Here is a 22500-nt window from a genome sequence, read left to right as displayed (position 1 = left end):
TTTAAATTGAAAATTCAGATATTACAGAGTGTAAAAAAGTAACATGTAGATTAAAAAAGATACCTTTCTCCTTTCTTCCTATTAAAAATGGGTTTAGAGTTACCCATACTTATACATAGTACAAAGGAAAAACTCTGATATCTTGTGGAAATACCTTAGCAGAATTTAAATAAATGTAGTCTCTATGCAAAAAAAGAATACATTTTGAATAATACTAATTGGTGACTGATATCAGAGACACTAGGAGAAAACTCATACAATATAGTCTGTCTTTTATCTCCTCCCCCACTACAAAACCAAATGATCTCTTTTTTACATAAAGAAATGGAGGGAGAGGCAAGGCTGGCAATCACTAATCATCAGGCTATACAGGGGCCTTATTAAAAAGTATCCCCACAAACTTTCATTAAACTAGAGTTACCCAGCTGATTACTCTAAGTTTCTGTGCAAACATTAGCTGAGTGAGATAAAGTATATTCTTTTCAACAGTCTGTGTATCTGACTACGTTATTGGGTTGGCTTCAATCTCATATATATTTTTAGGGAAACTGCAATTTTTATTTTCTATAATCACCCATATTCCTTGTCATAAACTCTCTAAATTAACATGATGCGTACTCTATGGTAAAATGTACCAACATGTGCAATACATCTTAACTGAAATAACAACCAAAGAAAGAGAACAAGATTGGCTTTAAAAATACTATGACATTTTGACAAAACATTTGATAAAAAAATCTATTTATATGTATCTGATGATTTATCCAAATCCTCTTCGGCATACCACATACCTCTCTATTTGTGATTTGTACTGTCTGCTTTACAGGTTGCTCAAAAGTGGGTTTCCTTTTAATATCTGTAAACCTATCACAGAAAGATATTCTCTCTGGCTTCAGCCTCAAGGCGGTGATTTGTGCACTGATAGGTGTACTTTGTTTAGTGTCACCCGTGGTGTAGATTGGATAGATTTTGTAAAAAATAGCATTACTTTAAAAGAAACATACAATTTGACAAGAGATTGCATTTTACTTTCATTTTATTGCCATATTTTTCATCACACTCATTGTTTTCTAACTGTCACTAAATTGTTCATTTTCTTAGTCTGTTACATCGGTAGAGCTATTTACTGTTTATAAAGCAATATGCACTTACAGGTTTGGGAGACGGCTTGGGCTCTGAGGGTCGCATGTGCAAGTGGGTCATCATTGCTTGAAGACGTTCGCGTTCTTTAGAAAGCTGTTAAGAAAAAGTGAGATCAGAAGCATTTTAGAAATGACTGATACAGCTATTTTATTGCAGTGATACATCTTATCATTGAGCTTGTCTCCGAGTAATGATTTCTGCATATAAAAGTCTGTGTCCGTAGGAACTTATCTGGGATGAAATGCAACTTTAGCTATGGAGGGGGGGAAAAACTTTTATAGCTTTCCTTATGTTAAAAGGTCAGAGAAAACAAATAACACTTCATCTTTTTGTCAATAGGAGAATTGAGGTCACAGTTGCCTCAACAGTAACAAGTTACTGAAACCATAAATTAGAAGGCCCATGGTGTCTCTTTAAAGTCCTGTGGACACTGTTAGCTATGGACTAGTGCCAGCAGCTGTGAAGGGGTGAAGGGTTCTCAAAGCGAAGTGCCTGCCAGGATTGTCTCCACACTTCATGCATTCCCACTGAGGTCCAGTTAGTGGCCCCTGCAATCTGCCATCATCAATCTAATTCAATAGAGTGACAGAGACCGGGCAGTGTGAAACGCTGAACTCTGCCACGGAGTAGGCGTCCACACTTGCGCTGGGTCTCATTACAAGTGACGGACCTTACTTTTCCATCAGTCAGACACATCAGGAAAAAAAAAAGAGGCATAATTGGTCACACTGCAGACTGTCTCATCAGCCAAACTCTTAGTTTTAGTCTACCTTTTATAAATGGTAAACAGGTTTACAAAAAAGCTTTTTAAACGACAGCAGCGACAATGCTTTTTATGTGTTCTTGATTATTTTACAAGTCAAAATATTTTTAGGAGCTCCCTGGAAAAAAGCAATGACATTTATGCACTTAGTGAATGATGAATTTAAAACAATTTAAGATGTAGTAAAGTATGAAGACAAATATATTGTATGTTTAATTAAATGAAACAAGGTATTGGTTTGATTGAGAAAAAATAATCTTAAGACGAAATGCTAGAGGAAGCCTTAGAGGGTTAGAAAAAATGTAGCAAGAATCATATTGTGGGTGATATAATTGTTTTATGATCAGTTTTATGAGTTCTATTTATTTTTGGCCAAATTCTGTTTCAATATTAACAGTAATGTTTTTTAACTTAAGTTAGCAATATTTGATACAATACACATATTACCATCTGTGATATTGTAAATAATGTGCCATTACTCCAAGTCTTAAGGATTCTTGTAAGATCTTTAATTAAAAATACACTAGAGGTAGAAAAGGAAAAGATTTTATTTAGAGTATTAAATTACAGGCATGATACTGTAAAGGCTTTTTGCTATAATATAAAATCTCACGGAAAAAAACAAGATTAGCTCATGTAAAAACTGTCTCTGCAATAAAATTATACCCAACTGGGGGGTTGGGTCTAACCTTTCGTAGGGAAACTTAGATTTGACTCCTTTGGGATAGCCAAATGTATATGATATAGTCTAAAGGTTATATTAAGTCTAAGTGGTAAGTACATTAAACTACAACAATCCACCCTGAGGTATCGATCATTGCTATCACTATAAACAATTTAAAATTCCTTGTATTTCTATGAGTCATTGTGTTAAAAGACACAGGATCTGCCCAGTACTCAATTTAACGACCAGAAGTCAGAGAAAGGAGTCCATTAAGGAAGGCTTTGACAAACCTGTATTTCTAACTGCTGCACCACCTGCATTTGCACTCGACACTGGGCAGTGCTTCTGTCGTCCAATGCATGTTCGTTGTTAAGGTGCCTAAACAAACACAAAACACAAAACAGAATGTTAAGCCACGGCTATGTCAGTGGCATATGCTCCACTTAAACCCACTGAAGTTGTATTTCCTCCACAGTGGGAAAAAAGAACACTTTGAAATGATACCAGAAAAGTTGAATAGGCTGATGTGTTTAGTGCAAATTATTTACGCAACATAAAGAGACCCTTCAAATAGTAGAAAATGTCATTGTTTCTAAGCTTATCAGTTATTACAAAAAATATTTTCCCCAAACCATTTGCAGAATAATAGTAGAAATCACTAGATGAATTTCATATACTCATGCCATTTATTTTTAAAAAGGACACTTTATAAATACATGAACCAAAAGTAACTCTGAAGAGAACAAAGACAATTCTCTATTCCATTTTTGTTAAAACAGTTTGTGGTCCCTATGATGTTATTTAGTGAGCCATGTCTTATTTCACCAGGATGTGGTATGAATTATGTAAAGATGGCAAATTATCGTCCCATGGAAACATCAAATACTTATGAAGAATGATCACTTGTTATTACTAATAATTAAAGTGCATTGAAGATTCTGACAATCAGAAGTGTAAGATTGACATTTCATGTCTAGTGTCCTATTTGGGAGACATCTATTCTAATCTTTCAAAAAAGTAGGGAAAGATAAGACATTCTCATTATCTTACTCTAATCTTTATTATGTATTAGTCTATTATTATTTCATAATGTTTAAAAAGATCTCTTTAATGAGTGGTATGTTGATACATCAAAAGTAATTTAGTAGAGCAGCATCTCCAATGAACATGAACATATTCAATAATATGTACTTTGTAATATATCATTTATTTGCTGCCTCCTAAAATTAAAAAAGTCATCTTCAATTAATCTAATATCCTTTGGTGTGTCTATTTCACCAATGGGCAAACTAAGGCAGCAATTTAAGAGATGTTCTCATCAATGTATCTAAGAGAAATATTAAACCAAATATTTACAAAATTAGATAAGAATTTATATATTTCTCCATCTGGGCTCAAGTACCATTTAGAACGGTATAATAGTCTAAAAAGTTTAGTGCAGCCCTAATTTTACTAAAATTCATCAGAAATACTTTTGTGCCCAATCAAATGATTTACTTACGTTTCTTGAAATCGATAATGAAACAGAACAAATATATAGACAGACAAATATGTAACACATATAAAGAAGTAATTTACAAACATGTAGGTTTATTTGTTAGTAGATCTAGGTTCAGCAGGTAGAATTTGTGCGACTCTGCCTCATCCTTTGATAAATTAAATCAGTTTGTTTCAGTACCTCCTCACTGATCATGACAACAAAACCTCCGTGTATCTTAGCACAACTGTCATTCTTGGTTGAAGAGAGACTGTGGACTAAAATAGCAGGGTGTATCAGGTCAAGTTTAAGGTGTGTGGTTATAGCGCAGGAAAGGCACTTGTACTCCACCTGCCTGCTCTTAGACTGCCTCTGTTGGTTTGGTTAAGAAACTAACTGGAACGATACACACTACTATATATATAAAATAGGTAATCAACAAGGACCTACTGTATAGCACAGGGAACTCTACTCAATACTCTGTAATAACCTATATGGGAAGAGAATCTGAAAAAGAATAGATATAGGTATAACTGAATCACTTTGCTGTACACCTGAAACTAACACGACATTGTAAATCAGCTATACTCCACTATAAAATAAAAATTTAAAAAATGATTTTCATAATAAAAAATTAGATAAAATAAACTGTAACAAGAACTAAAATTCACTCATGCTTTCTGAAAAGGAGGCACGGAATGTCAGAGTAAACCACAGGTTAGCTTATGACATTAAGTGTCACTTATTCCTAACAGGACAGTTACAAATTGTTTTTCAGGTCCTCCCCCCATTTTAATGAACAACGAGTCCATTTTCTATCAGCGTACTGCAATAGTAGTTGTACTCCTAAGGCTTGATCTCTTGAGGAACACATGTATGTTTGTTCCACGGTCAGTGTAAATGCATATTTTTAAAAATGCTTCAGCTCTACACAAAGATTAGGGTGTAAATGGAGTAAGATAAGCAGAATACACAGCTCTGCTAGAAAAAGATATATTCAGTTTAACATGTTTATTTTTGCATGAAATTACTTTTTAAAAAGGTTTTTTGCACACTTGTTTACTTCTTAGGGATAATAATTATCCTATACTTAAAGAGCTAAAAAAAGTACAAAATGTTTGCATTATATACTTGGGTCTTAGAGACCTATTCAATTTATCTCTGCATCTTTTATTAGAATAGAGACTGTAGACTACAATAATAGCCAATGAGGTTTTGTCTTGATTGAATTTTTCAGTGGAACACAAAAGAACCTTGCCATTAAAATAGTCCTTTATTCTCCTGTATGAAGGGGAAAGGTTTTTAAAGTGTTGTGATGTTCAGTAATGAGCCTCTATCTAAATTATCATTGGTGACAAACTCACAAAGCACTTTTCGAGGACACATAGTTATGAAATGCCAGAGCTGCCACTTTCTTTCCTGTAATTATAGGCTAGCTTGCAGCCCTTCAATGATCATTTATAGAACAGCCTCCAGTGGATTACTGAGAACTTGAAAAACACATACATACCTCTGCCACATCTCCCTTCTCCTTTCCTCGCTATTGTTTACCAGTGATATGTAAAATAATAGTGCCTATTCATGCCCCCTACTTAATTATGCCAATCAAAGTACAGAAATAGTGTCCGGATATAAATACAATGCAATAAGACTAAATAAACAGGCTGCATATTAACAGTAAATTATGAATTTATGTATTTATGACTATTTTGTGCCCACATTATTCTCTTTTATGTTTTTATAACTATCTCAGGTACTACATATTGCTGTTCAAAAATTCTCTATGATTTATAAATCAAGAATGAGATAATACTGAAAAATGAGAGGATTGGTAGATTTTCTCAGTCAGTGCCTAATTGCTGTTTCAAAATGCATATGCAAAGGGACATTTCATTAATCATTTAATCATGTCCCTTGCAGGAAGTTGGAACTAATGTTGCAAATACCCTTTTCATATGAATGCTCCATAATACTATCTTATGCATTTGATATATTGCCTATGTCATAAATTATAGCTGCTTCAAAAGGACCAAGTGGGGTTGTTATCCCTGAAGATGCTTGTTACAAAACCTTTATTAAGTTTCTTTTTTTACTTATTGCTAGTTCTATTTCACAGCTTCGTACTAGCCAACAATAATACTCTTTCTGATGGCAAAGGTCTGTAAATTACCCATGCAATCACTAACACCATTTCACAGGCCTGTTCTACTTCTACTGGTCTGCTAACAAGGCGATTACACACAAATTACTGAATGCCTATGAAATATTTAAATGCATTCTACTCTACTATGCATTAATAAGAGCAAAGCAAGCTCTGGAATTCTGGTTAGCTCCAGTCCCTAATGTCCCCTAATGAGCCTCTTACCGAGACTGCAGTTCAAACAGAGAGGTGAAGAAAAAATGCAAAGGGTGCCTTCAGAAAGGCAGCACTGAACAAACATTGTGTGAGCCAATTCTAATTTATGGGTCACTTTATAGGTATATTGATTTTTGTTTTCAAAATGGAATAAATGATGTGGTCAACTGACGTTCTTTCAAAACTGCACTGAATCTACGTGCTAGGTAAGGTAGTGCCCACTAGGAAAAAAAGTGTAAATAGGCAGTCAAATTCTTTCTAAAAACAATTAAGCAAGCGTTTCAGGAAGACAAAACGTAGGAAAGGATCTCTCCATTTATTTAATGCACAGTTCTCTTTAATTAAGCTTTTAAGGTTATGAATGCGTGTGGTAACTTCAATTATATACACCCCAGATTAGCAATTCTATTTTAACCTCTAGATTTTTTTTCAAATTCATTTAAAGTTACAGCATTTTGTAAGCTAAAAAGGGATCAGATTTAAATCCAAGTATGTCAGAGACTGTTTTAACAAAATGTTTCCCTTGCATATCACTGGTGTTTGATTTATTTTGCATCAAGCTTTTTACGTTTAAACACTGACAGGAGTTTAAATACAAAATGTTAGCTGTCACTATTCATTTAGCTGATTATGTGAGATGCCTTAGTTTTGAGAGATGGGGGCACTGTCACCAAAAGAAACAACATTCTGACAAGTTCAAAGAACGCCTTCTTGAGGTCATAATTTTGTAGCCATGCTGCCTAGTCAAAGACAAAGAAATAGACAATACACACTAAGTAAGAGCATAATTTTTAGAGTAGTCAGCTGCAAGAAAAAAGATAACACATTTCCATTAAATATTGTTTCTACTACCTTTTCTATTGCTCTTTATACAGTGTCAAACCTTAAAATTTTAGGCTTTGTAATAAACCTAATACATTTATGTTCGCCAACTAATTACTCCTTAATAGGCTGACATTTTATTGACACTAACCATTTTGCCATTCTTCAAAGAGTATTTCTATCTTTGTATCTCAGACCATGTTTTGTTTGCTGGCATCCGCACATGCAGGTTCAAGAACACTTGTCTGCCAAATTGAATGTTATGTTGTAAACCTTTTGGTTTAAGCTCTAAAAGTCAATCCATCTACATTCATGCTGACTTAGGGCCAATGGAATGATAATTAATTTTGCAGACAAACTACACTAAAATTTTGTTGGATATTATTACACTTTGACATTTATAAGACAGTAATGAAGAACTAGTATTAAATGCTTTTAGTGATCTAGTGAGATCTTCAATGAGTGGTCAGAAAAATGGTTAGCTTCTGTCAACACCTACTTCATAGTAATTCAAAAATTTTCCTGAACACCTTTTAGTCTAGACTTTCTTCTTATATATGTATATATGGCTAAGAATATATATGTTATTCATAAGCAACTGTCCTCTGGTGGATTTTCATTTGGTGCTGGGCAAAAACAGAGGAATTCTGCCAGTTTATTTGGGGATATAATGTGAGAAATGGAATTTGGGACTCAATATATTTTCTACTATCCTTTGCTATTAAACATATGTAGGGTAAATAGTAATATTGGATAGCTTCCTTTTATTTCAAACCAATGGATAAGCTGACTGATACAAAGTACAGCTCAAGCTGTACAATGTATTTCTAGTGCATTTTAGAAATAAAAATGCCACAATAATATTTTCTCAAACACCTTTTATAGTAAACACTGGGTACAAAATTTCTGGAGCATGGATAAACAAAAAACCTGAGAGCTAAAAACCTTTCACAGCTTTTTGACTTGCCTGACATTTTTCCCCCCAAGACTCTCAATCCTCTCCATTATTACAAAAGAAAAGCAAAATCTTCTTTCCAAGAAAATCTGTATTAGTGGTGATGCCTTCTTCGATTCACTTTCCACATAGACACTAAATCAACATTTTTTTCTGAATAACTGAAATTAATTTAATAAAACATTATTTTATTTCTCTTCAAATTTCCCACACCTTTTTAAGAAAAAGACAATACTAGTACGGAAATATGTCTAATATTTCATTTCAGTACAGTACACTGGCATTAGTTCTATCAACAGAATTTATCACAGATCTTTGACTTACAGAATCTAAGCATATCATAACAAAAATGGACTAAAAAAAAGGCCTTAAAATCTACTGTCATTTGTTCTGTCATCCCTATGAAGTTAATGGGTTGGAAAAATGGTCAGTCTTTGGAAACAAAGTTGATATTTAATTGAAAGGAAATGCTTTTTTAATTGTAACTTCTTCAGTTTTTCAAAAATACTAACTTGAATATGAAAAAGACCCATGGAGGGTAAAATGAGAGTTCATATTTATAAGCTTGTTAGTAATAAAAATATGTATACAAATTTGAGATGAATAAAAATGCTCCTTTCCATGGGCCATAAAGGAAATCATACCGAAACAAAGACATGTATTTTTTTCTTAAAGCTTTATTTTGAATTTTGTCAAAAACAACAACTTAGAGCAATAAAATATTTGGTGACTGAGCTAGTTCTATGGCTTAAATTGCCATATACTGAAGAAATAGCAGCAATAGTCCTCTAAATAACCTTAACGATAAGGAATAATATAACATATTAATAAGGACTAACATATTCAAATGAAATATGAAATTAGTTCTTTAAAGAATTATATTCTTATATCCTGTCTTTATTTTAGCAAATGTTATTTTTCTTAGACAGGAAAACTTTAGCAAAGTTACTTAACATTTTAAGAGCTCTCTTTGCTTAGAACGGTCAAATCAGTTTCCTATCCAACAAAATGGTAGCTCACAACTGTTCAGGATAATAGGTGTGCAAATTTTCATTCAAGGCCATGTAGAAAATCCATAATAATATAGGAAGCATTTTTTTCTTTTAATTGGTCAGAAATAAAAATAGTTTTAAAAAATCCTTGTGGAAGTCTTACTGTAATTCAGTTATACAGTTATTATGATGCCAAGTACTTGTGCCTTGTTGTTAAGGTGCTTTTGCTCTATACTCTGTAGTCTACCATTTGTAAACACATCTTTTTGATGTTTCTGCCAACATCCTGGCAACAAAGCAGTGCAATTTCAAATGAGCTAATTAACTTAATTGTTGATGAAGCATGAAACAGTTCATTCACCCTGTTAGCTGCTCCATGACAACATAAGAGTCTCAGCCTGTGAAGTTACTCATCTCCATAAACCTATCTGTAGCTCTCTGTTTAGATCTCTTGTATACTGAAATTGTGCGTGGAAAATGTTTCATGAAAGATGCATATTCTCATTTGAAAAAGAACCTCTTATGAATTAAAAAAAATAAACTATCACTGTATGAAGAAATTAAGGATACACAAAGTTGATTTTAAGCTAGAGAAGCCATATAATCTATCATACAAACATAGGGCCATGTAAGTTTCTTTATGATTCTCAGGGCAACAAGTAACAACATGGAGAAAATCACAACTATCTTAAAATGTTAGTTACTATTAACTTTCAGTTTTTTATCCTTGCTGTTAAATAAATACATTAAATATTATTTAAAGTAAGAAATATAAAGTCTGCAATAAAAAATACACCTTTAAAATCTGTCTTTTGCTTAAATATATGTATGTGTATATATATAATATATATTTTATATATATATAATATATATATAAAATATGACTTCTCACATAATGTTACTGGAAATTTTTCTTGAAACCTTGAAATTTAAGTGAATCCAACAAACACGTCTTCCAGTTATTAATGACACTGCTATAGTAAGGCTACTTCTTTTTTCATTCATTCAAAAACTTTTATTGGATGATTTGTAAAATGTTCTCACGAAAAGGTAAAGAGGAAGAGTTAACCGTCTTAGCCTGACTTTGCTAATCTACTTGTTGGAACACACAGAAAACTTACAGTGTGCCTTATGATGGACCTTCACTTTCTTCCTTCAGCTTTCTTTTGTTCATTTACAACTATCTGCTTAAAACTCCCATACAATCCACTCCCTCCCCTAAAAAAAGTAAAAAACCTACTTTAAAAACTGTCCAAAGTCTTCACAAATGCTTTCACAGCCTGGCCATTTGCAAACTCCATGGCCGTAGAGAGTGTGAGAGGCCCCAGTCTCCTCATGTGACGAGCTGCAGCAAAAGAACATGGCATCAGATTGATCTCAAAAAGCCATAATCGTTGCAGGCTGCTAGCGCCTGTCAGGTTACGATCAGTGACAAACAGGTCAAAACAGGTCAATTCAGCTCAGAGCAGTCAGAAAAATTTAATCGTTCTATTGAATAGTTCAACTGCCAAGGCTAGATGATGTTCCAATTAGAGGAGAAATAGAGCCAAAGATGACTGTTAATAAACGATGAAAAACTAAGAGGACTGTATAATATCATATGCTAATCCTGCCATATGACCTTAACGTAACATTTACCTCTAAATAAAAATATATATATTCATATGTGGTCAAGTGGAAAAAACCTGTGTTTTTAAGAAAGTAATAGGAAAATCACCATAAGATTTTCGAAATGTTCTTTTTAGGGAAGATATGGACCTTTAGAATCATTTACATTGTTTAATATTTATGTGCGAACCATATATGTTTCTGCTAGTTACAGCTGATTTAAAAATTCTACTTTGCAACGGTATTCATTAGCTATCTCTTTCTATAATTATCCAAGACTTTTGATAAGTGAGTATTATATCAGATAGATCCTAGAGACATCAACCAACTTCTGAACTGTATAATCATCAAATTACTCTCAATTAATACAACAGCGTGAAAGCATTCAAAGGCATACCATTTTATAATAATGAAAGCTAACAAGAAAAAAATTTTATGATACTTCTAGGAAGACAAAAAACATCACCAAACTATAGCATTATATCTTAAACTGTACTGTAATTATATGTACGTTTCTTTGAAAAAATATTTGCTTAGGGGAAAGGGTTTGTGGCAGCTAGGCAGGTATTCACATACATAACAGAACGCTATTAATCCACTCCACTTAAATATGAATTTTACAGCTATATATCATATGAGACTAAGCCATTCTGTTAAGAAGTCCTACACTTATGCTTCATCTTTTAAAAAGCTAGTTTTCATATTGAGCAATATTTTAGCTTCTATAGTTTATGTAAATTACATTAAAGGACCTGATTAGATAACGATATGCCTGCATAAATAGAACTAAATGGACAAAAAAGTACATGGGTGATCCTTTTACAAAGGCAGTTTTTACACAACTAAAATAAAACAGTAAGTTGAAAAATTACCTAATATAATGTACTCAGTGTTGGTAACTGAAATCAAATAATTTTTCTTTATGAGTATTGAGGCAAATTTATTCAGAAAGTTACCACCGTAATTTCATTTTTATTATATATTTATAATTCCATCATGCCACAACAATAAAAAAGGCAAACCAGATCTTCTATCTTCTGGTTTATTATACCTGTGTTTATATGTTTATGTATATCTATTCTCTGATTTGTAAGCACATGTTTGTAACATATATAAGGGGGATATATATGCATCTTTAATTATTTGAAACTGGTTAAGTTTTAAAATGGTAAAGATGTTCTCCTTTCAGCAATCAGGTTAATCACAACATTTTAGCCATAAAAATATATTGACACAATAATTCTGCATGCACTTATTAACAAATAACTTTCTTCAGTAAATTCCCCACTCTATCCATTAAACTGCTGGTATATGAAGTGCTTTTTTTCTAATGAAAATGATATAAATACAAATAATCTAAAGGTTTCTATCAATTTAATTAGTTGTTCTACACATTCTGCCCCTGTTAAGTACAAATCATTATTTTTAGTTTCACAAATGGTGAAAGTAAAGTTTGGTGATATGTAACAGAATGTATCTCCTGAGATTTACCTGTCTCTCCTTGCATTTAGAACTGAAGACTGTCCATTCACCATGGAGTGATGGGTTATTGGTGGTGACGCTTTGGAAGCGGTGGGGGAGGTAGTCGAGGAGGAATTGTTAGTAGTGAGGTCTAGCCCTCCATGCTTAATGCCGTTGTCTTCCATACTGTGAACTCCAGTCACTTCTTTCCATAACTGCTGAATCTCAGCAGGACTTAAGCCAGCTATAAAGTGAAAGAAAGCCCCACTAATATAACAAAGTGAATTTCATATAATGAGCTTAGTATTATCATTGGATTAAGGCCAACCACAAAAGTGATGTTACCAGAATTATTAATATATGATAATAAACCACTTTATACCATCAGCACTATCGTTTCCTCTTCAATAATCAGTTATTTGTTAAAGACTACCAATTCAAGAACAGTACTAGAAATAATAGTATTGGGAATAATATCAAGGATCAGTAGAAAAAAAACACAGCAAGTTCCATTTGAAAATTAAACTATTCAACTTTTAACTTTTTAACTAACTTTTTTCAAGCTTTTACTTATTGCTAGTATGAAGTTTTTATCAGTGAGGAACTGAAAGAACATTTGGAAATAACACATATCAAAAGAAACGAAAAAAGAAGTAAGGTGGGAAACACAAATGTCAGGGGAAAACAGCAAACATTCAAGTCAAAAGAAAAATAGATTTGACAATTATCTAGTTATTTTGATCTTTCTCAGAATGGCCAAGGAAATAACTGAATTTCATTTTGAGGTCCTGAATAAGCCAATATTCTAACTTACATGGATCAATTAATCAGATAATATCTAAATTTCTCCTTCATTTTATGACTGATAGAATAAATCAACTACTCATTTTAAACAAATTCCTGGCTCAGATTATGCAAATTTACCTGACTTATGATGAATGAAAATAGAAAAGCTAGGTACAAGACTTTAGCTTTTCACTGTAATTTTGAAATAAGGAATTGAGAGACTGTTATTTACAGTATTTGACTTACAAAACATTACTTATATATGCCAATTTCTGTGCCTTCATATATTCTTTATATACCTTATGCTCCTTAATCCTTACTACAGTCCAATGGAGCTGACACTTTTATTGTAACCAATTTATTTACAGATAAGGAAGCAAAGAGGGAGAGAGGTTCAAAAATATATCTAAGGTCACAAAGCTTATGTGTGATAAAGCTGGGATTTCAATCCAGGCAGTCTGACTTGAATGCCTTTGCTCCTAAAATATTTTATTAAAAATATGAAAACTGCTGAATAAAGATATACAGGAGGAAATGTACTTGTAATTATAATTGCTATCATTTATTGAGCATCTACTATATTCTGGCGCTTTACATTCATAATCTAAATTAACCTCACCTGACATTAGGAATCATTACATTTTATTGATGAGGGCATGGAGGCTCAGAAAGATTAAATGTGTTTCCCCAGTCACTAAGCTCATAACCAGTGGACAGAATTCAAACATGATGCCCTGTGGGTCCAAAATCTATGTTTTATATTACTGTGTTCATCTACAATATCTGATATAAGGATGGAAATGCTAATCAAACTTCCCCTGCCCCTCCCCCCCACATCAGATGCTCTAGTGACGCTGATCAGTTGAGAGCTGCATGAGAGTGAAGTGGCTTGGAATAGGCAGGGGAGACTGGGGAAAGATAACAGAGTACGATGGTGAGGAGAACTCTCTCACCCCTACCCCTGCAAGTGGAAAAAATCATTGATCTAGACATAGTGGTAAGCAGCCCAGAGCAACAGAAGAATTCTCACTGTTCCAAACATAATTTCTGGTCAAATTATTCGTCACAGTGGAAACCTTAAACCGCTATGCCTATCACAATTTCAAACAGACAGTGTTACTGAAAGCTACCATTCTGGTGATTCTGGCTCCTCACGATTTTAAGACATGGCCTGAGACTAAAGACAAGACAGGGTAACTCAGATTCCCAAAGTTATTAAAAGCTGTTTTTTCTAAAAAGAAGAGGATGGGTTAATAAAGAAAGGTATTTCTGTTACATAGGAAATAATTTCTATATAAAGATTGCTTTAATTCTAGCTTTAACCTGGGATACTGAAACTTTTCTGACCATGACTTTTTGTTACCTGGCTGCATGTATTATGTGTCCTAACAGCAAAACTCCACGAGTAAATCCTTTTCTGTGAGAGCATCAACACATCCTCTGCATCAGAACTCTCTGCTGCCTCTCCGCTCCACCGTCAGCTCTTGCCTGGACCACTGCTATAGCTTCCTGACTGTCTTCCTGTTTTCACCTTGGCTTTGGCTAATTTACTTTTCATCTATCAGCCCAAAGTTATCTCTCTAAAGGTAAATGAGGCCACGGCACTTCCCCAACAAACCCTCCAATGGCTTTTCAGCCTCCAATGGCTTTTCAGCCTCCAATGGCTTTGAACTTAGAGACAAAAAAAAACAACAAAACTTACCATGGCCCATGAGGTGCTGGCAGTTATCATTTGGTTCCGGCCTGTCTCTCTGACCTCATCCATCGCTGTCTCTCTCCGTTTCATTCTGTTATACTAGCCTTCTGCTCTTTCTCGAATGCATCAAACATTTGCTCCCTTTCGAGCTTTCCTCTGGCGGCCCTCACAGCCTAGGCCCCTCTGGTTGCAAATCTTCTCACGAGTTCTTCCCTCCCTTCTCTCAGGTGGTTCAAGGGTCACCTCCTGTGAGAGGTCTCTGTCCACACTTATCAACCATTGCCCCTCCCCACCTGCCTTTTATCGTGCCCTTCCACCTCACCCTACTTTTTCTTTAGGGCATTAATCGGCCCCTAAACTATATTATTTATTTGCTTTACAGTCTCCCTCCACCATTTTCTAAGAGCAGGGATTTCTTATTTTACTTATTTTATAGACCCCCCAGTGCCTAGAACAGTGCCTGGTATGTGCTCAAGAAATAGTTATTGATTTAATTGATTACAACGGGTTCATACAGTTCTCGAAGACATATTGGTTTGCACACGGAAGTTCTGTGACTCTTAAAGGTCACACTATTTATAACCATTGCTCTCCTATAAGGCCAATGTCTAAAGAATTATAAATGGTACTAGTTGATTCTAACAGGCTGAGTGGCTAATAACATTTTATATTTTGGCTAAAGACGCTTAGACGTTTTTTGAAACTATACCAGTTAAAGATGTTATTAATAATTTAGTTTTTGGATTTTATTAATAATTTAGTTAACCTAAGTATCCACTTCCCTTCTAAAAGTAGAAATCCATTGTACTATTCATTTGCCTTGAAAATTAGTGGTATCACCATGATATCACAATGATAGGGTGACAAACAGTAGGTACATAAACATTTGATAAATAAATAACCTGCTCACCATCCAAATAACGATCCTTAATTAAAAGAATATTTTAAAAATATTAAATATTTATATATTTTAAATATTTAATTTTAACTATTTTAAATAAGGGACAGAGAATAAATAATGTCAAAAAGAGATTCCTGTTAGTGAAACTAGCTCCCCAAAGCATCTACATATTAGAATCACTTGGGGATCTTTTAAAATTTCCAGTGCCCTGACCATAGCCCCAACAAATCAAATCACAATTTCTAGTAGCTTTTGAAGCTCCACAGATGATTCCAATGTACAAATAATTTGGGGGGAATTTTTTTTTAAGTAAACTATTACATTGCCCATGAGACAAAGTTTTCGCATCAACTTGCTTAGCTATTTTCTATGGATACAAAACTATTTATGAAAATGAAACAACTAGCCAATCCATTTTGCAGCATTTTGAAAGTTTGGGGAGTTTTTTATGTTTTGATGTTAGGCAAGAAGTAATTTACTTTTTCAGGCAGTAACTGTGTTCTATGGAACAGTACTCTCGAAATGCTGTTAGTCTAAGAGATCTCAGAAGTCTGTTGTTTCCATCTTGGAGACCCGTGGTTCATGTTAGCAAGTAAAACAGTTCTGAGATACCTGTCTAGTAACAAAGAAAACTTGAGTCTCTTTCTTTAACTCAGTGTTTTGCAAATATGTTTGAAGGAAAAAAATTAACTCAACAAATTCTTTTTACAATTACACTAATTTATTTCAGTTTTAAATACCAGGTATAGGCTTAGGATTCAAGTGATCTCCAACCCAGGCCCCTTCCCTGAATTGCAGGCTGCCTATCTGGCATCTCCACATAACCCTAACAAATTCTCAATTCTTACATGTCCAAAACTAAGCTCCTGTTTTTTCAGCTCCTCTGACCCCAACTCACTCCTCTAGCAGGTTTCTTTGTCCGTTTTATTTAACAGATACTTATATAGTGCTTCTCATATGCCAGTTACTTTTCCAAAGGCTTCATACATAATAACTAATGTAATGCCCAAACCACTATCATTGTTGTTATCATTACCATCACTATTTTCATTTTAGAGATGAGGACACTGAGGCACAGAAAAGTTAAGTAACTTTTGTTCAAGAGCTAATACATGGCCGAGTTCCCCTCACATTTTCAGGTCATTACTCACACAGCCCCTGGCTACCTTGTCTACAAGTTCAACTCCTCCCATCTCCTGTGGTTGCTTAATTTTTTCCTATCCTTGCTTTTTAATTTTTCTCCTTAGCAGTTACCACTATATATTTTACTTGACTTATTTGTTGTCTGTCTTCTACAGTCTGTCTTGTTACATTTTTTACACTAAAATGTAAGTTTTATGATGGCAGAGTTTGCTGTCTGTTTTCAGCATGGCTTTATTCCCAGCGCCTATATGAGTGACTGCCGTGAGTAAACACTCAATGAATGTTACTTAATAGAGCTGTTCAGGGACTTCCCTGGTGGCTCAGTGATTAAGAATCCGCCTGCCAATGCAGGAGACATGGGTCTGAGCCCTGGTCCAGGAAGATCCCACATGCGGTGGAGCAACTAAGCCCGTGCGCCACAACTACTGGGCCTGTGCTCTAGAGCCCGTGAGCCACAACTACTGAGCCCGCATGCCACAACTACTGAAGCCTGCGCACCTGGAGCCCATGCTCCGCAATGAGAAAGCCACCACAATGAGAAGCCTGCGCACCGCAATGTGGAGTAGCCCCGGCTTGCCACAACTAGAGAAAAGCCCACACGCAGCAAGGAAGCCCCAACACAGCCATAAATAAATAAATAAATAAAAGAGCTGTTCAGTGGACCAGAACACTAGTGTAGTGGCAAGCACAATCCGGGAATCAGTGGACTAGAGTATCACAGAATAATAGTCAACTTAAAATCTTAAGTGAAGATTATTCATTTTTCGTTTAAAACATATTTCAAGGAAATATACATATAATACCACTGCTGAAAAGTTTTATAATTTCATAATTTAAAAATTCCGTGCCCACAAAAAATTGAGAAACCCTGTTCTACTTTTGTATGGTGACTTGGCTTCATTCACTGCCAGGACTACAAATAAGCATTAAAAAGTTTCCTTTTCCAGGGCTTCCCTGGTGGCGGAGTGGTTGAGAGTCCGCCTGCCGATGCAGAGGACACGGGTTCGTGCCCCGGTCTGGAAAGATCCCACATGCCACGGAGCGGCTGGGCCCACGAGCCATGGCCGCTGAGCCTGTGCGTCCAGAGCCTGTGGTCCACAACGGGAGAGGCCACAACAGTGAGACGCTCACGTACCGCAAAAAAAAAAAAAAAAAAAAGTTTCTTTTTCCAGGAGTTGAGAGAATAAAAAGAAGAATTCCTAATCAAATTGCATATAATATGACAGATAAAACAATTAAATAACAATTCTTTATTTCTAGAGTTAGAGTTTGCAGAGTACTGGGTGCCAAGCACTGTGCTAAGAATTAATGAAAATTTTATCATTCATATCTAGATTATACATTCTTGGGGCATACAAGGGGTAAAAGTTTCACGTATTGGTAAAAATTACATGAGCATCTTTTTCACACTCAGAAATAAATGATCCTTTCCACGTCCTTTTATTTTTTACATCCAGTAATTACTTTTTAATATTAAATAAATAATTTTAATATAGTACGATATAAAGTCAGTCTACTGTGAATTTTTAATTAATTTATTTTCTAGGGTTATTTACAATTAAAAGTAATAAAAGTGAATTTTGGTAAAAATATTTGTATTATTCACATATTTTATTGAATGATTTGATATTCAATACTTGAAATTATTGAAATATTATCATTAATTTTCACTTTTCACCTTAAATTTTACATTTTGAAAAACTAGTATACACGCATGGCCAAAATAATTGAATCACAGGGAAGGGTATGCATTGTAAAATTAAATTTCCCTACCAGCCCTGACCTCTGGGTCCCCAGTACCTCTCCAGTGGCAACCATTATTCCAGTTTCTGAGCTACCTTCAGAAAGCCAAGTGTTCATTTATAATTTGCCAAACCTAACATCTTATTGATCTGTATTTGACTAGGGGCTTACTATAACCTGTACGTAAAATGCCCATCTTTAAAATGTACTTTCAATGACAGGTGTACCTAATACACATTTCGTCCAAATGCTGAATTACAAGAAGTAAAAATAGCTATTTGGCTGAAACTGAGACCAAAGGCAAATATCTCCACCAAGGAAAGAATTTCTGGGATACAGGAATATATCTGATATAAAAAAATTCCTGCTATGATTTTACTATGAAAATTTTTACAGGCTACATTTTTACAGTTTGATATTCTATTACAAAAGCAATGACTTCTTATTTTTCTTGATCATGACATTTTAATGTGGCAAAGTTGACGTTTTCCTTTTAAGTCCTCCCTCAACACATAAAGAATTGACAAATAGAACTTTTTTTTTTAAGACAGATGGCCTAAATGGCATTAAACCTATTTTAATATACGTATGTTAGTATACTAAACAATTCTACAACAATTAGAATTATGACATAATTTAATCTCCCTCTTCCTATCTCATTTAAATTTTCTCAACAACTAACTCAACATATTTTTAATATCTCCCTATGTATTTATTTATCCCTAAGTTAGTTTTTATGCATAACAGCATTCACAAGTAACTTTGCAAAGTTTTACTCCGACTATAATAAATGTACCTTCAAACTTTAGCTCATTGATGTTGTTTTCAGCATGTAAAACCCCAAAGGAGATTTTCCTAAATTACAAATAGAAGATTTACTGGTATTTGAAAGGGAATACTAAAATGGTAACAATAATTCTGCATGACATACATTGTTCTTAGTGCTGGTGCTGTTACCCTGATTAGATATATGTTCTATGTAAGCCCGTGATCACAGATTAAGCAAAAAAATCAAGGATGCCAGAGTGGTGCTGAAGTAGCCATTTGGCTATTTAGATTTCCATAAGCAAAGCATGAAGTCCAAGCCAAATAGCTGACTTTGGCTGAATACTGATGCCAAAGAAAAACTTCAGCACAGTCCTAACTCAGCATGAAGGACATTATTATATTTTATTTAAAAAGATATCATTTTCTTTATTGTTCAACAGATTCCAAGCTCATCTAGTTCTACAAGGTGTTAGTTTAAAACAGGACTGGCTGGTTACCTAGCATTCCCTGTTTGGTCTTTCAGATTGGTAATGAAAATGGTTGTTTTAGATAGCTTCTACAAATTCAAAAATATTTTAAAAGTTGGAATTAAACATATATACACATATACAAATATATATGTGTGTGTGTGTGTATATATATCCCTATAGTAATACTAAACCTATGAATATATTGCGTATTGGGATACACTGACTTCTATCTTATATCAAAAACATATCAAAGTTTAAAGTGCATGTCACAATAATTTCCTATTTTTTAACCTGTAGACAGTGGTACTGAGTCACAAAAATATGTCACTAATTAATTGCTAGTTGATATTTAAAGTACACATTATATCAAATAGCTTTATAATCAGTATTTTATTCAAGATTGATTTACAAATCCATCCTTTTTTGACTTCTGTATACCTACAGTCACTCTATATACATACTTAGAGATCGTAATTTAATTGCCTATTTCACATTAAAATCCAATATTATAGTAATGTTCATGATGACTTAAAATGCTTAATATTTAAAATGCCTTACTTTAAAATGATAAAATACATTACATCATTTTGCAATATAGAGAAAAATGTCTGTAAATCTCCTTATCAAAATTATAATTTTGTTACATCTATCTGATTCTCATGTACATATTTTTATACAGTTGAAAGAAACTAACTTTAAAAGTAGTCTGAGCAAGCTGTGTTAAATCATGGGGTAAGTATGGCATATTTTTATGCCATACTTATGGCATATTTTTAAAGATACAGTGAGAATATCATCACTGCGTGTTAATCCTGCTTGGTTTTCATATGGCTATTATTTGTAGCTAATCAGCCAACCAAAAACCTGAGGCAAAGTGAACTGAAAATTGATAAAAAAAAAATATTAATTGTCCAAAATAACCAGTAACTGAGGCAGAAATGATTCAGCGCTTACATTATTTAACAATTATTTCTTCATTTTCTCCCACTCTGAGATTCCAGAAGAGTACTATGAACTTATGTTCCTTTACTGTCACTGGTTTATAACACATTCCACCTGTGTTGGGCTGATGGGACTCTCCACAATGGCACTTTTCACACATTCATCTAAACAGCTGAAAACACAATGATGACTTCCATCTTTTTTGTTTGGACCTAGAGATTATCATACTAAGTGAAGTAAGCCAGACAGAGAAAGACAAGTATACGATATCACTTATATGTGGAATCTAAAAATAAAAAATGATACAAATGAACTTCTATACAAAACAGAAATAAACCCACAGACACAGAAAACAAATCTATTGTTACCAAAGTGGAAAAGTGGTGGGTAGGGATAAATTAGGAGTTTGGGATTAACATATACACACTACAACACATAAAATAGATAGCCAGCAAGGACCTACTGTATAGTACAGCGAACTATACTCAATATTTTGTAATAACCTGTAAGGGAAAAGAATCTAAAAAAGAATATATATATATATATATATATGTATATATATATATATATATATATACCTGAATCACTTTGCTGTACACCTGGAACTAACACAACATTGTAAATCAACTACACTTCAATTAAAAATGTTTCTTAAAAAATACACTTTCTGCTCAAACCCAGATATGTTTTCAGATTTACTTCCTTTCCCTCAACGTTCTCCATTCTGTGAGTTTTATTTCTCATATATCTTACAGAGAATACAAATAGAAGAAAGTAAGTGGTGATCATTTTGTTGGGTAGAGAAATAGCGAATCACTACGTTGTGCAGATCAGGAACTAACCCAGTGCTGTAGGTCAATCATTTCATGATGTATGTAAGTCAAATCATTATGCTGCACCCCTTATACAGTGCTGTATGTAAACTATATCTCAATAAAACTGGAAGGAAAAAAACAAATAGAAGAAAAAAAGGAAGATAATGCTATCAAAAGAAGGCTGAGAAATTAGAGAAAGTTTTCATTTGAACACTATTAGAATGGTTATATCATAATGAATATTCTTGTTCGCAAGATATTTCTATGCTTGTTTTGGAAGAATGCAGTTTAACAAATATATTTTAGATAATTACATCTTGTTTCTACGAACATCTATTTTAAACATTCTTGAAATGTTTGTTTGAATGGTTTTACTCAAATAAAATTATATTTCCCTATTGAGGAGAGAAAAACACCCAGATCCCAACTATAGACTTTATTTAAATTTTACTAAGAAAATCAATGACATAAATTTATTGCTTCTGTTTTAGTACAGTTTCTATGAAAGAACTCTATATTTACATTGAACTAATTTATAAACACTTTTATTTTTTAAACCTTATTTCTTTCTTTGTCCTCAAATTGTATTTATTTTTCCATAAAAACAATTATTTGTGAATAGAACATTCACTGCTGTGGTGACGCTATGGTTTATTCCAATTCTCTTTGGAATGACACAGAAAAGTAGGTTTATTGCCTTGTTTTTCTTTCACTATTTTTTTTTTTTTGCGGTATGCGGGCCTCTCACTGTTGTGGCTTTTCCTGTTACGGAGCACAGGCTCCCGATGCACAGGTTCAGCGGCCATGGCTCATGGGCCCAGCCACTCGGCGGCATGTGGGATCTTCCTGGACCGGGGCACGAATCCGTGTCCCCTGCATCGGCAGGCGTACTCTCAACCACTGCGCCACCAGGGAAGCCCCTTCTTTCACTATTTAAACTTTATCTTTCTTGATTTCCTAGGAGTGATTCAGTCAGGTGAATTAGAGGATCTGAA

The 22500-nt window shown here is 34.0% G+C and overlaps 1 protein-coding gene across 18 annotated transcripts in view; it reads right to left on the bottom strand.

Annotated features, from left to right (window-relative positions):
* FOXP2 (forkhead box P2) overlaps positions 1 to 22500 on the bottom strand; it is a 531942-nt gene that overhangs the window by 37715 nt on the left and 471727 nt on the right. For all 18 annotated transcript variants that reach the window (XM_079931102.1, XM_079931101.1, XM_079931091.1 and 15 more), the window contains 4 exons: positions 12272 to 12485; positions 10413 to 10517; positions 2861 to 2948; positions 1153 to 1236 (listed from right to left, as the gene is read on the bottom strand). In XM_079931102.1, the coding sequence (XP_079787228.1) occupies positions 1153 to 1236; positions 2861 to 2948; positions 10413 to 10517; positions 12272 to 12485 (491 nt within the window). The remainder of the gene's footprint in view (positions 1 to 1152; positions 1237 to 2860; positions 2949 to 10412; positions 10518 to 12271; positions 12486 to 22500) is intronic.

This window comes from Stenella coeruleoalba (genome assembly GCF_951394435.1).
Source record: "Stenella coeruleoalba genome assembly, chromosome: 9".
Taxonomy (NCBI): Eukaryota; Metazoa; Chordata; class Mammalia; order Artiodactyla; family Delphinidae; genus Stenella; species Stenella coeruleoalba.
Note: the sequence above shows the minus strand (reverse complement) of the source record. Positions and strands in the feature narration are given on the sequence as shown.